This window comes from Triticum aestivum, chromosome 2A (genome assembly GCF_018294505.1).
Source record: "Triticum aestivum cultivar Chinese Spring chromosome 2A, IWGSC CS RefSeq v2.1, whole genome shotgun sequence".
Classification (NCBI taxonomy): domain Eukaryota; kingdom Viridiplantae; phylum Streptophyta; class Magnoliopsida; order Poales; family Poaceae; genus Triticum; species Triticum aestivum.
In genome coordinates this window covers 717,946,236-717,960,380 of record NC_057797.1, presented here as the reverse complement: position 1 = coordinate 717,960,380, position 14,145 = coordinate 717,946,236, and the positions used below count along the sequence as shown (strand labels likewise).

The 14,145-nt window shown below is 47.4% G+C and overlaps 1 protein-coding gene across 1 annotated transcript; it reads left to right on the top strand.

Annotated features, from left to right (window-relative positions):
- Positions 1-12,709: 12,709 nt before the first annotated feature.
- LOC123186163 (BTB/POZ and MATH domain-containing protein 2-like) lies at positions 12,710-13,911 on the top strand. The gene has a single exon (XM_044597949.1). It carries the CDS (start codon positions 12,815-12,817, stop codon positions 13,835-13,837), a length of 1,023 nt encoding a protein of 340 aa, XP_044453884.1. The 5' UTR covers positions 12,710-12,814; the 3' UTR covers positions 13,838-13,911.
- Positions 13,912-14,145: the final 234 nt, after the last annotated feature.

Genomic DNA, 14,145 nt, shown 5'->3' with positions numbered 1-14,145 from the left:
ATATGGGTATATAGCATGGTTTAGGGTTTACTCATATCGGGTGGATGTTCACACTCTTTTTGAAATGTATGTGTGATTTTGACTTAATGAGTTAATGGCACCGTAAACTCTACATAATCTAGATTATCCAATTTTTGTTCCTTCTCTTGTCTTTATTTTGGTATCTGTAACTTTTCTTGTGGCCATTACGTGACTTAAAATGTTTGTTCTTGACGTATTGGTACCATTAATTCCGTGTATTTGTCGTGATTAATTCTATTCTTTTTCTTTGCACCTTGGATCTTTATAGAATCAGACACTTTATCAGACTATCACACTGGTTGTACTTCATATCAGTTTGGTATATACATGAAAAATATACTGGTCATCGAAGAAAAACTAAATGTTAGAAGTCAGACGTCCGTTCTAGGCGTTTTTGGAGCGAAACTGGTGCCCCTCGTTGGATCTGACACACGAATCTTGCCGCTAAGGCGATTGTCATGTCTGCAGCAGATATGTTTCTGCCACACGTCGTTATTCCCATTTTCCTTCTCTCCCCTCACTCAAAATCACTCTTCTTCAGACACTATATATAGCATTGAGAAGCACAGAGGCGCTTCCCTCTGTCCTCCAGCGCCGTGTGCTCCCCTCCTGACCGGAGCAACCTAGCACGTGAATGTTGGCTAATGGAGGGGCACCAAGGGTGTTGTCGTCCCACGCGGCGGAAGCGTCAAGCTGGCGGAGCAACTCGCCGCATCCTCCAACTCTCTGCAACCTCCAGGGCACGCGACCCGCTGCGGCAGGCAAGCGGCGCATGCTACTCAACGTCATCGGTGGGACTATGGATAGGTTAATGGAGGAGTGGACGGTGTCACTGATGGCATTGCGCCTGTGGGTTGCGCCTTCCAAATAAAATTTCAGCCCAGAAGTGAACTATTTCGAGTCAGGCTCGGTTTGGTTGCGTCGGTTCGATTGTGTGGTGGTTAGGTCAGTTGCTCTTGATCTTCCTCTGCTTGGACCTTGGAACACTTGTGTCCGACTTAGATGGTATTCTTTGATGTTCTGTATATGTGTTTCTTTAGTCTCTATCCCCAAGCCCCAGTGTCATTTTTTTGGCGTTTTGTTCTTTGGTTTCCTCCCAGTTTTTTACCGGGCTTTGTGGTTTTTGGCATATTTTCCCTTTATAAACATGGCCACTTTGTATTTTCTTCTTTTTCGCAATCTTAATGAAACCGGCAGAGCTCCTGCCACTGGTGGAAAAAAGGCCTTTGGTCGCGGTTCGCAACTGCCATTAGTCGCGGTTGCGCAACCGCGACCGACCGGGCGCGACTAAAGGCCCCGCCCCTTTAGTCGCGGTTGCTTAAGAACCGCGACTAAAGGCCCGTCCACGTGGGCGCCAGGTGGCCGTCGGGGCGGAGGACCTTTAGTCGCGGTTCTTCTGGCCAACCGCGACTAAAGGCCGCCGCAGGTTTAGGGTTTTAGCCCCCCCCCCCTAAACCTCCCCCCTTAAACCTGTTTTCTGTTTAATTTGTATTGTTTTATTTCTTTTGTGCTTTATTTTAATTTTGAAGGAGTTTCATATATTCTACGGTACTACATACATGCATATGAATGTACAATTTCAAATAAATTTGAAATTAGAACCAAAAAGAATTCAAGAGGAATATACAATATATATTCAATATCATCGGATGACCATATACAATTTTGAACAAGTTTCCATACATGATTTAATGCATATAAAGTTCTACGTCCTCGTAATAGTGTTCTCCTTTAGGATGGAGGACTTCCCTGCTGAACCATCCAGCTAGTTCCTCTTGAAGTGGTCGGAAGCGAGCTTCTGGACTAAGCATCCACCGGAGGTTATTCCTCTTAGCATTGGTATCACTCGGAACCCGCTCAGAGGTGTATCTCCGGATCATCTCACAGACATAGTATCCACATAGATTGGTCTCCGGTGGCTGAATATCCCCAGCATTCTTAGCCTTTAACATTTTGAATTCTAGCTCTTTTTTGAATTCACCGACCTTTGTATCTACGAACCGTCTCCAAACCCTACGAGGCAAAGAAAATTAAATGAACAAGAGAGTTATTAATTAGTTACTTGATATTAGGAAATGAACGAAATAGGCCGATCGATATAGAGCGCAAATGAATGAAAATAATTACTTCTGCAGCATTCTTCTCATGCCGCCCCAAAGCTTTGGATCCATATTCACAGAGTCGTGGACGAGACATTCTGAGGTGTTAACTTTAATTACTAGCAGAATCCAGTGGAACCTGCGGACACGATACATGCACAGTACGTCATGCATAACTCATCGATTAGCCGGCCACATACCATGCATGGAGTAAACAAAAGAGAATGTGCTCAAGACAGAAACACTCACTCAAAATGGTAAGGAAATAGAATATCACTTTTGAGTTCCTGCTTTGTAAGAAACTGCCACAGGTCTGCCTCCACGTCGGCGGGGTAACGCTCCAACACATGTCCATTAACGATGTGTGGGTCAATGAACCCAACATCATGGATGTTCCTTACTCTGCATTCCTTAATCTTCATTCTGCATGTATAATAGCGGACACAACAATATAGTTAGGACATATATATAGTGCAGGCAATATGAACGAGATGGGGTAGAAATTAATAAATCACTTACAGAACGTAGCAACTGATGATAGATTTATCGAGCTCGCGCAGATTGAAAAGCTGGAACAATTCACTCAGTTCAATTTGTACATAGTAATGTTTGAAGTGATGCTCATGTCTAACTTCCGCATAAATATATTCTTTGGCGTTTTTATTTTTTATGTAACCGTTGTACCATTTCAGCAGACCTTTCATTTGTGGAGGTAGATCCTTTTCCTCCGCAGGCTCGACGAGAGGCCCATTCTTGACATATGTAATTACTACCTCCTTCACTGGCGCCTCATCAAGGCCTAACAGTTCACGAAGAGTAATACCTAAGTTGGCCGCTTGTTCTCTAGCACTCGTTACAGTCAATCCCTGTGCTGCCGCAGCTTGTATGATCTCGGGGGCATCAGGACAGAAGGCTTCCACTATAAGCGGGGCAATCGATTGTTTACTTTGTTCCCCGAGCTGGGCAACTTGTTTCCCGCTTTTTTTACTTTCGGCCTTCTCCCGCTCTTTGTTCTCCTTGAACATGAGTGCCTGCCTGCGAAGTTCACGTGCATAGTCGTTAGGCAGATTCTTCGCGGCTTGGGACGGTGTGCTCAAAAATGACTTAGCCCACTTCTTTTGCTCATCAGAAAATACTGGCTTGGGCTCGGGCTCTGTTTTCTTCTTGCAGTCCGCCTTCCATTTCTCCAAATCAGCAGCCGCGGCCGCGTCGACTTCCTCGGCACTACGTTCCCAAGGCCTTGTGGGGAGAGGCTTCAGTGATGGCTCCGGTACCTTTGTGGTCTTAGGTACATAAGGGTCCGGGTTAATAATCCAGGACTGCTTCTGCTTCTTTGCCGGAGGTGGATTGGGGGGCGGCGTCTGATCACCCGCCGGACGAGGACTGGGGGGCGGCGGCTGATCACCCGCCGGACGTTGTGGACTGGGGGGCGGCGTCGGCTGACGTGACGGAGGTGTAGGTGAACCGCCACCACCACCACCACCACCCACCCACCACCACCGTAGGGGGGTGGACTTGTTGTCCTTGGCGCCTCGCCTGGAAACTTGATAAACTTCTTTTGCCATAGAATGAAATGGCGCTTGACATCTCCAAGTCTTTTCTCCCCTTCAGGTGTAGCAATGTCAATCTCCAGGTCCCCAAACCCTTGGACTATGTCCTCCACCGTGACACGAGCATAGCCATCTTGAATGGGGTTGTTGTGGTGGAGTGCTCCAGGTAAACATGGTAAAGCACTGCCGATGGCTACCTTCATGGACATGTTCCCGATAGGATAATACAGATGACATTCTTTCATCTCCTTTATATCGTCCACGGGGTAGCGAGGAGGCTCCGATGAAGTAATTTCGACCACCAGAGGCTCCGGTGCAGTAATTTGGACCACCAGAGGCTCCGGTGGGGCCTTCGTGGAAGCCACGCTGCTTCTCCGCTGCTGGCTTCCGAGATCCGCTGGATGATCTTCATGCTGCACCCGAGCTGCATCTCTTTCGGCTACTAGTACACTCATGGTTTTCTTCATCACCTCCATTTCCGATGCCAACCGCGCCACAACATCTGCTTCCTGATCCATCTTTCTCTTACGGCTTCTGTAACCGTACGGGTCATCGTTCTGGGGGAACCCTATTTTCCACGGAATGTGCCCCATGCCTCGTACACGTCCTCCGTGTTCAGGATTCCCGAGGGCTTTTGTCAGCGCGTCGTTCTCTCTGTTGAACTTGATCTTCCCCTGTTGAGCATCCCTCATTGCGTTAATAAGGGCTTGGGTGGGTTTAATTAATTTGCCCCGGTAAACACACTCCCCTGTCTCCGGGTTCAGCGTTCCCCCATGCCCGTACCACCAGCTTTTGGCCCTTGGGTCCCATCCCTCCGTACCTGGACGGATTCCTCGCGCCCTCAGCTCGTTCTCCATCTTCTCCCACCTAGGCTCCCAAAGGCGATACCCTCCTGGCCCCATAACATGATTGTACTCCTTCTTAGCCGCATTTTCCTTATTTTTTTGATATTTGAATGAACTGCTCCGATTTCTTTTGCTTCACAAATTCTGGCCAATCATCTTTCAGTTTCTCATATTGTCCTTTGAAATCCGGAGTCTTGTTCTGCTTGACAAAGTCATGGGCTAGATTTTGCTTGAATTTCCGGAATGCGTCGGCCATCTTATGAAGAGCGAACTGTTTGACTAGCCTCCTCCTCTCCTTGTTTTCCTCAATCTTGTTACCCTCCTCATCGAATTTGTTGTATTCCGGAGGTAGAACGAAATGTTCCATAAGCTTCTTGAAGCAATCTTTTTTTGTTCTCTTATCGACAAAAGTGAAACCATCAATTCGTGCCTTCTTTGGCTCATTCCACTCCTGGACGGTGATCGAGACGTTGTCTCTAACAATGGCTCCGCATTGGCTGACAAACTTGGTGGCGTTCTTGCGGGGCTCCAGCGGCCTGCCGGTTGCACTGTCGACAACCTCGATGGTGCATGTTTCTCCTTGTTTCATCGTCTTGGTTGCGCCACGCTTTGACGACGTACTCGATTGTTTCGACGATCCGGCCGAGGGCTAAAATAAGAAAGAGTCGCGCGCGTTAGTACACACATATTTATTCAAATCAGTTAGTTTGTATCACTAGAGGCTCAATGTATATATATACCTCGGCGCCGGAGGTGGTTGCTACTTCCATTTGAAGATCGTCGTTTATCGACGTTTGTTCGGCATCATCTTGCTGACGGCGCCCTTCATCTTCACCGTCAAGGTTCAGATAAGAAGAGATATCATCTTCTTCTTCTCCGGTCGGCACATATTGAATATCGCCGTTTATGATGCCGAACATATGTGCTTCACCGTCCGGATCATAGTTGTCCATAATCGGGTCAGCTCTATCGTCCGCCATTATGTCAGTCCTGAAAACATGTAGTAAAAACAAATTAATTAAGTGAAGAAGGGGGGCGGTGGCGGTGGCGGTGGCGAAAGGGCGGTGGCAAAAGGAGGGGGCGAGGAAGGGGTGGGAGAGGGTGTCGCGGTAGAGCGCGAGATGGGTGCTCCGTAGTCGAACTTGGGGTCGCCGGCAGTCTCGGGGTCTAACGCGGCAGTAGGTCGTACCGGCGAAAGGGGGAAACATCCGGGAAAGTATCCCCGGTGATTCGCGTTTTCGGACAGATGAACCGGAGGGGAAAGTTACGTGTTTGCTATGCTAGGGATGTGTGGCGGACGAACGGGCTGCGTATCCGGATCCGCCTCATCGTTCTGAGCAACTTTCATGTACAAAGTATTTTCATCCGAGTTACGGATTATTTTATATTAATTTTTAAAGTTTTATATCATTTTTAGAATTAACAGAATTAATTAAATTGTCTGTTAACTAATTAACCAAGTTAATTAGATTAATTAATAGATTAGTTATATTAGTTATTTAATTAGGTTTACTAAACACAATTAATTAAGTTAATTAATTTAATTAACTGATTAATTAATTAATATATTTATTTATTTATTTTCTAAATTCTCTTCTCTCCTTTTTTTAAATCGTTTCTGGGGCGTGGGCCCCAATTGTCATTGGGCCAGGGGGCCTTAACGGGCGCCGGCGCTAGCGGGCAGCGGGTACGAGCCGGGCACGAGCTCCGGCGGCCAAGGGCCGCGATGGCGCCGGCCGGAACAGGGCGGCAGGGCGGAGGGGAAGTGGCCGGTCCGGCGAGCGCGCAACCGGGACGTGCGGGAGCCGCGACGCGGCGCCGCCATGCAGAGGCGGGCGCGGCGACGGGACGGGCCGGCGGGCGCAGCGTTCGGAGGGGGCCGGGGAGACGGCCGGACGGGGCCCGATGGGGAGCTCACCAAGGAGAGGGCGGCGATGCGCGGGGAGGACCGACGAAGGAGAGGCGGGGACGGGCAGTCCGGCGCGATGGGGGCGAGGGCGACGGCGGGCGGCAGGGCGGCGGGCGGGCGGCAGGCAGGGCACGGGCGGAGGCGGCGGAGGCGGGCAGGGCACGGGCGGAGGCGGCGGGCAGGGCTTCGGCGTCGGCGTCGGCGTCGAGGCAGGGCTTCGGCGTCGGCGTCGGCGTCGGGGCAGCGCTTCGGCGTCGAGAGAGAGCAGAATGGGAAGTGGCAAAACTGCTAAGTGCAGTATTTATGGACGCACCTTTAGTCGCGGTTGGAGAGGCGGACCGCGACTAAAGGTACCCTTTAGTCGCGGCCCGCACCCCAGCCGCGACTAAAGGGTACCCTTTAGTCGCGGTCCGCCTCTCCAACCGCGACTAAAGGGTTTTGGCGCCGCCTCCGTTCCCGCGCAGAAAGACCCTTTAGTCGCGGTTGGAGAGGCGGACCGCGACTAAAGGTTACCCTTTAGTCGCGGCCCGCCACCCCAACCGCGACTAAAGGTATCCTTTAGTCGCGGTCCGCCTCCCCAACCGCGACTAAAGGGCTGTGCTAGAACTGGCGCGGTGCGGTGGGATGTTTAGTCCCACCTCGCTAGCCGAGAGGCTTCGACAGTGGTTTATAAGCGCGGCTGCGCTTACCACTTCGAGCTCCTCTCAAATGCAGGCTTACGGGCCTATTCTGTCACTGTGTGCCTGTGGGCCTACTGGGCCTTCTGCGGGCCTGAATCATGGCCCTTTAATGGGTTTCTAGTCGTATTCAGGCCGTGGTGGCCCAGTAGGTGGCATATTTTCTTTTTTTCTTCCTTTTTTCCTTTTTCCTTTTTTCTTCTGTTTTTTCTTATGTTTTCTTCTGTTTGTTTTTTCTTCTGTTTTTCCTTTTTTCTTCTGTTTTTTTCTTCTGTTTTTTTCTTCCTTTTCTTCTGTTTTTTCTTCTGTTTTTTTCTTCCTTTTTTCCTTTTTCCTTTTTCTTCTGTTTTTTTCTTATGTTTTTCTTCTGTTTGTTTTTTTCTTCTGTTTTTCCTTTTTTCTTCTGTTTTTTCTTCCTTTTTCTTCTGTTTTTTCTTCTGTTTTTTTCTTCCTTTTTCCTTTTTCCTTTTTTCTTCTGTTTTTTTCTTCTGTTTTTTTCTTCTGTTTTTCCTTTTTTCTTATGTTTTTCTTCTGTTTGCTTTTTTCTTCTGTTTTTTTCTTCTGTTTTTTTCTTCATTTTCAAATCTTAAAAATACAATTATATATCAAAAAAATCAGAAAAATAAAACTAATTCATTTTAAAACCCCTTGAAGGTTTGACAAAAGGTTTGATACAATAAATTATTACACATCATTTCTTCCCTTGTGTCCCTGCTTGCTTACGATTGTGCCGTATCCATGGAGCATCCTCATCATTTAACTTAATGCTTGGGTCGGTGTTCACTTTGAAGGGCGGAATTTCAGCAAACATATTATAATCTTCTGACATGTCTGTCTTGTCCTCCACTCCCACGATGTTTCTTTTCCCTGAAAGAACAATGTGGCGCTTTGGATCATCGCATGATGCACTGATCGTTTTCTTATCTTTCCGTTTCCTCGGTTTGCTACTCATGTCCTTCACATAGAAAACCTGAGCGACATCTTTCGCTAGGACGAATGGTTCGTCAAGGTAACCAAGATTGTTGAAATCCACCATTGTCATTCCGTATTGCTGGTCCACCTTTACCCCACCTCCTGTTAGCTTGAACCATTTGCACCGGAACAAAGGGACCTTAAAGGAGGGTCCATAGTCAAGTTCCCATATCTCCTCTATGTAACCATAATATGTGACCTTTTGCCCATTCTCGGTTGCTGCATCAAAGCGGACACCACTGTTTTGGTTGGTGCTCTTTTTATCTTGGGCGATCGTGTAAAATGTATTCCCATTTATCTCGTACCCTTGGAAAGTCGTTATAGTCGAAGATGGTGTCTTGGCCAACATGTACAGCTGATCTACAACATCATTGTTATTCATTAAATGTTTTCTCAACCAACTGCCGAAAGTCTCCATGTGGGCCTTCCTAATCCAGGATTCAGGCTTCCCCGGGTTGTCCGAGCGTAAAATATTCTTGTGTTTCTCAAAGTACGGAGCCACCAAGCTGGAATTGGTCAGTACAGTGTGGTGTGCTTCAGTCAGAGAATGGCCGTCCATACATATCGTTGATTTCCTTCCGATCGTGCCTTTTCCACTTAGTCTCCCCTCGTGCCGCGATCGAGGAAGACCAATCGGCTTAAGGTCAGGAACAAAGTCAACACAAAACTCAATTACCTCCTCATTTACATAGCCCTTGGCGATGCTTCCTTCTGGCCTAGCACGGTTACGAACATATTTCTTTAATACTCCCATGAACCTCTCGAAGGGGAACATATTGTGTAGAAATACAGGACCGAGAACGAAAATCTCTTCGACTAGGTGAACCAGGAGGTGCGTCATAATATTGAAGAAGGATGGCGGGAACACCAACTCGAAACTGACAAGACATTGGATCACATCGTTCTGTAACCGTGGTAGAACTTCTGGATTGATTACCTTCTGAGAGATTGCATTGAGGAATGCACATAGCTTCACAATGGCTACTCGAACATTTTCCGGCAGGAGCCCCCTCGGAAGCAATCGGAAGCAATTGCGTGCCCGTCAGCTCCCTTCGGAACTGATTGTCCGCCAGGACCCTTTCCAAAGATGACTTTCAAATCCTTGACCATATCAAATACCTCAGCACCAGTGCGTTCCGCAGGCTTCGGCCGGTGATCTGCCTTGCCGTTGTAATGCTTGCCTTTCTTTCTTACTGGATGAATTTTCGGAAGAAATCGACGATGCCCAAGGTACACGTTCTTCTTACAATTTGGCAAATGTACACTTTCAGTCTCATGTAAGCAGTGCGTGCATGCATTGTATCCCTTATTTGACAGTCCCGAAAGGTTACTAAGAGCAGGCCAATCGTTGATGGTTACGAAAAGCAACGCTCGTAGGTCAAATTCCTCTTGTTTGTGCTCATCCCACACACGGACACCACCCCACAGCTGTAAAAGTTCATCAACTAATGGCCTTAGGTACACATCGATGTCGTTGCCGGGTTGCTTCGGACCTTCGATGAGCACTGGCATCATAATGAACTTCCGCTTCATGCACAACCAAGGAGGAAGGTTGTAGATGCATAGAGTCACGGGCCAGGTGCTATGGCTGGAGCTCTGCTCGCCAAAAGGATTCATGCCATCCGTACTTAGAGCAAATCTTATGTTCCTTGCGTCAGCTGCAAAATCTTTGAACCATCTGTCGATCTTTCTCCATTGCGTTCCATCTGCGGTGTGTCTCAACTCCCCGTCCGACTTACGGTCCTCTTTGTGCCATCGCAACAACTTGGCATGCTCTTTGTTCCTGAACAGACGTTTCAACCGTGGTATTATAGGAGCATACCACATCACCTTGGCGGGAACCCTCTTCCTGGGTTTCTGGCCCTCAACATCGTCACCAGGGTCATCGCCTCTGATCTTATAACGCAATGCAGTGCATACCGGGCATTCATTCAAATTCTCGTATTCACCGCGGTAGAGGATGCAGTCGTTGATGCATGCATGTATCTTCAGAACCTCTAAACCTAGAGGGCAGACAACCTTCTTTGCTTCGTACGTACTGGCGGGCAACTCGTTATCCTTTGGAAACATATTCTTCAACATTTTCAGCAAGTTTTCAAATGCCGAGTCAGCTACACCTGCCTCTGCCTTCCATTTCAGCAAATCCAGTGTGCAGCCCAGCTTTTTCAGACCATCATCGCATCCGGGGTACAGCGCCTTTCTGTGATCCTCTAACATGCGATCCAAATTCTCCCTCTCCTTTTCAGTTTCGCAGCGTCTCCGTGCATCAGCAATGGTCCGACCAAGATCATCAACGGGATCATCACGTGCCTCTTCTTCACCTTCCCCTTCACCTTCAGCATCCTCCATGAAAGTATCACCGAAATGAGCAAGATAGCTTTCATCGATGAAATCATCCCCTTCTTCATCTTCTTCCATTATAACCCCTCTTTCTCCATGCTTGGTCCAACAATTATAGCTTGGCATGAAACCGTGCCGAAGCAGATGCATGTGAACATCTCTTGAGGAAGAGTAACCCTTCTGATTCTTACAGATAACACATGGACAGATAACAAAACCCCCCTGCTTGTTCGCATTAGCCACTACGAGGAAATCTTTCAAACCCGTAGTGAACTCGCCGGAGAGTCGGTTACCGTACATCCATTGCCGATTCATCTGCATTATTATAATATAAAATATATAATTAACCATCATGCATTTGTTAAACTAACTAGCTACAAATAATATAAATTAAACAATGAACTGCACACATGCATATTTTATCAATGACACACATGCATGAAAGGTTCAAGTTGCTAACCGCGATCGAGGAGGAAAAAATAAATGAGGAACCTCAAGTGTGGCTCCAACACTTCATATCATGTTTGTTTCACCCTCTTAGGGCATTTCATCAAACACCTTGTGTGCATAAGAGGAACCAAAAGCAAACCTACACCCCCTTGTGAAGCTTGTGAAGAGAAGTGGCACCAAATGGCTAAGTGAGCGTGCTGAACTGGTATATATAGGGGAGGAGCTTTAGTCGCGGTTGGCCTGGCCAACCGCGACTAAAGGCCTTTGCGCACCTTTAGTCGCGGTTGGCCTGGCCAACCGCGACTAAAGCTCGCGGGCTTTAGTCGCGGTTGGCCAGGCCAACCGCGACTAAAGGCCTTTGGGCACCTTTAGTCGCGGTTGGCCTGGCCAACCGCGACTAAAGCCCGCGAGCGCCCTGGGCCCAGGCATTTGGTCGCGGTTCATCTGCCGAACCGCGACTGAAGACTTCATTAGTCGCGGTTCCTACAGTTTCGCGACTAATGAGGCTGGACGGAAGCCTCTTTTTCTACTAGTGTGCCTTGCATTGTAAAAGAAAAAACAAATAGCTACCGTGGACAAAAAGATACATATTGCACAATATTTACTCCCTCGTCATTTTCTGCTATGTATGGAGGCGAGGCAATTCCTATTTGGCTCTGGTTTCTACCGTTTTTACAAACCGGCAAGCTGAGGTAACCAACTCACCAACCTAGGTGTTGTGGTAACGTTACTATTTTTCCTTTAATAGTAGAGACTAGTAAATGCGCACGTGCAACATACATTAATATTTAGACAATATATTATTTGCACGCGGATATTAGGTGTGCTATTATTTGTGTGTTGATTTCTGTGATTAGTCAATGTTGTTAATTTGGAAGTATATTAAATGCATGTGAATATTAAGTAGGATATTATTTACATGTTATTATGTGATTAACACTATATTTGACATCAAATTAACTGCACGCTAAACGTGTTGAGCGCTCGACATCGAAGCAGGCTAGGTCGTTGGATTGACATGATTTGATGGCCGAGATTCATTGGATCTGCCCCTTTGAATCTTTTTATATTGGTATAGATATAGATACAACGCCACAAAAATCAGCGTTTCCCCCTTTTTTTCCTTTCTTTTTTTTCTTTTCCATTTTTCTTTTATGTTGTGTGGAAATGCGTGAACTTTTCTCATTAAATACGATGAAGTTGTTTCAAATTCGATGAACTTTTTTTAGATCCGATGATCTTTTTTCCACTTTTGACGAACTTTTTCAAATTCGATGAACTTTTTTCAAAGTCAATGATCTTTTTTAAAACCGACGAATTTTTTCAAAATATGCAATATTTTATTTCAAAATTATGATTTTTTTGTTTAAAACCAATGAATTGTTTTCCAAATCAATGAATTGTTCTTTCAAAGTCTATGAACCTTTTTCATTTTGGTGACTTTTCTTAAAAATTGATAAACTTGTTTGAGGGATTTTCGCAAAAATAAATTGAGGGATCGAGAGCGGTCTTATTTTTCGAGGAATCGTGATCGGGAAGGAATCGAATAGGGCCGGCCCATGAGGTGGGGCGCCTTGGCGCCAGCTATCTGTTCGGGCCTGACTCATTGTGGACAATGTTTTAAACCTTTGATGTGTGTTTTCCTTCACTAGTATTGGCCCATCCAATTCTTTTTAAAAGTATTGGCCCATCTACCCTCGTTCTATCATAGCACGCCTTCTCAAAAAAAAAAAAAAACTAGCCCAGCACGCTTACGCCGCACCGGAAACTGACAGCCAGAGGCCGAGAGCAGAGAGGACACCCCACCGCGCCGTAAGAGAATAGTTTGATCGATATGTTCTTTCCCGTAGGTCAGAAGCAGAGAACACCTATACCCTCAAACACACATAACAGATAGGAAAACCTAGGTTTAGGACGAGAGCCCCTGATCCATCGCCCGTCTACCTTCGCCATGGCTAACCACGACGAGTGCCTAGCCAAGACGTCGTCGAGATGCATCACGGAGACCTTCACCGGGACGCACGACTTCGAGGTCACCAGCTACTCGCTGCTCGAAGGCTTGGGCGTCGGGAAGTTCGTCGGCTCGAGCACGTTCAGCGTCGGCGGCTACGACTGGCAGATCCGATTCTACCCCGACGGAGACAGGGAGGCGAACGAAGGCGCCTACACATCCGTCTTCCTCTTCTCCACTGAGAGGTCGGTCAAAGTGAAGTTCACTCTGAATCTATTTGCCAGAGAAGGCAGCATATCTGTACTCAGCGCGGCTAAGCCGTATACATTCGAGTCGGCAGGTCTTACCTATGGGTATACCAAGTTTGTGGAGAAGTCCAGGCTGCTACAACTCAACGACTTCACAATAAGATGTAATCTCACCGTCATCAAGGAGCCTCGCACCCACGATGTCAGCGTGGTCGTCGTCCCGCCGTCGAACCTGCACGACCACTTCGCGAGCATGTTGAAGTGCGGGAAAGGCGCCGACGTCAAGTTCAGCGTAGGCGGCCAGGTGTTCGACGCGCACGCGTGCGTGCTGGCCGCGCGGTCGCCGGTCTTCATGGCCGAGCTCTTTGGTCACATGAAGGAGAGCACCGCGCCGTGCATCCAGGTCGACGACATGGAGCCTTTGATCTTCGAGGCGCTTCTCAGCTTCATCTACACCGACACCATGCCCGATAATTTGTATGTCGGGGCCAACATGCCAGGCCTGCTGGATGCCGCGGATCGCTACGGGATGGACAGGCTGAAGGCCATGTGCGAACAGAAGCTCTACTCGAGCATTAGCGTGCAAACGGTTGCGGCGGCACTAGCTTTAGCAGAGCAGCACCATTGCGTCGCACTAAAAGATGCATGTCTTAGGTTCCTCTCTTCACGAGACGTGCGCCGAGCTGTCAAAGCAACTCGTGGATTCAAGAACCTCGAAACAAGCTGTCCCTCGGTTGTCATGGAGTTTTTTGACATGCCTGCCCCGCTGCCATGACTAGCTTAATTGTAGCTTTCATTGGAGTATATAGTCGTGGACTCGTGGTATATATCGTATTTGGTTGATCTTGACACACCATGTAACTGGCATCATCGATGAACTTGTCTTAGAGAATTAATGTGTTCCTTTTGATTTGCGCTACAAATTCCTTGTATTTCCAAAAAAAAGGTTCATTTATTTGGAGTTATATTGGGCTATATGGATACAATTGACCCTGGCTCTGATTGATTTTTCAAGGTGAAAACTAGATTCTTGCCTTGATAGTTGAATCCGATGACGACGACGCTTGAGCGTCGTTCTGATTA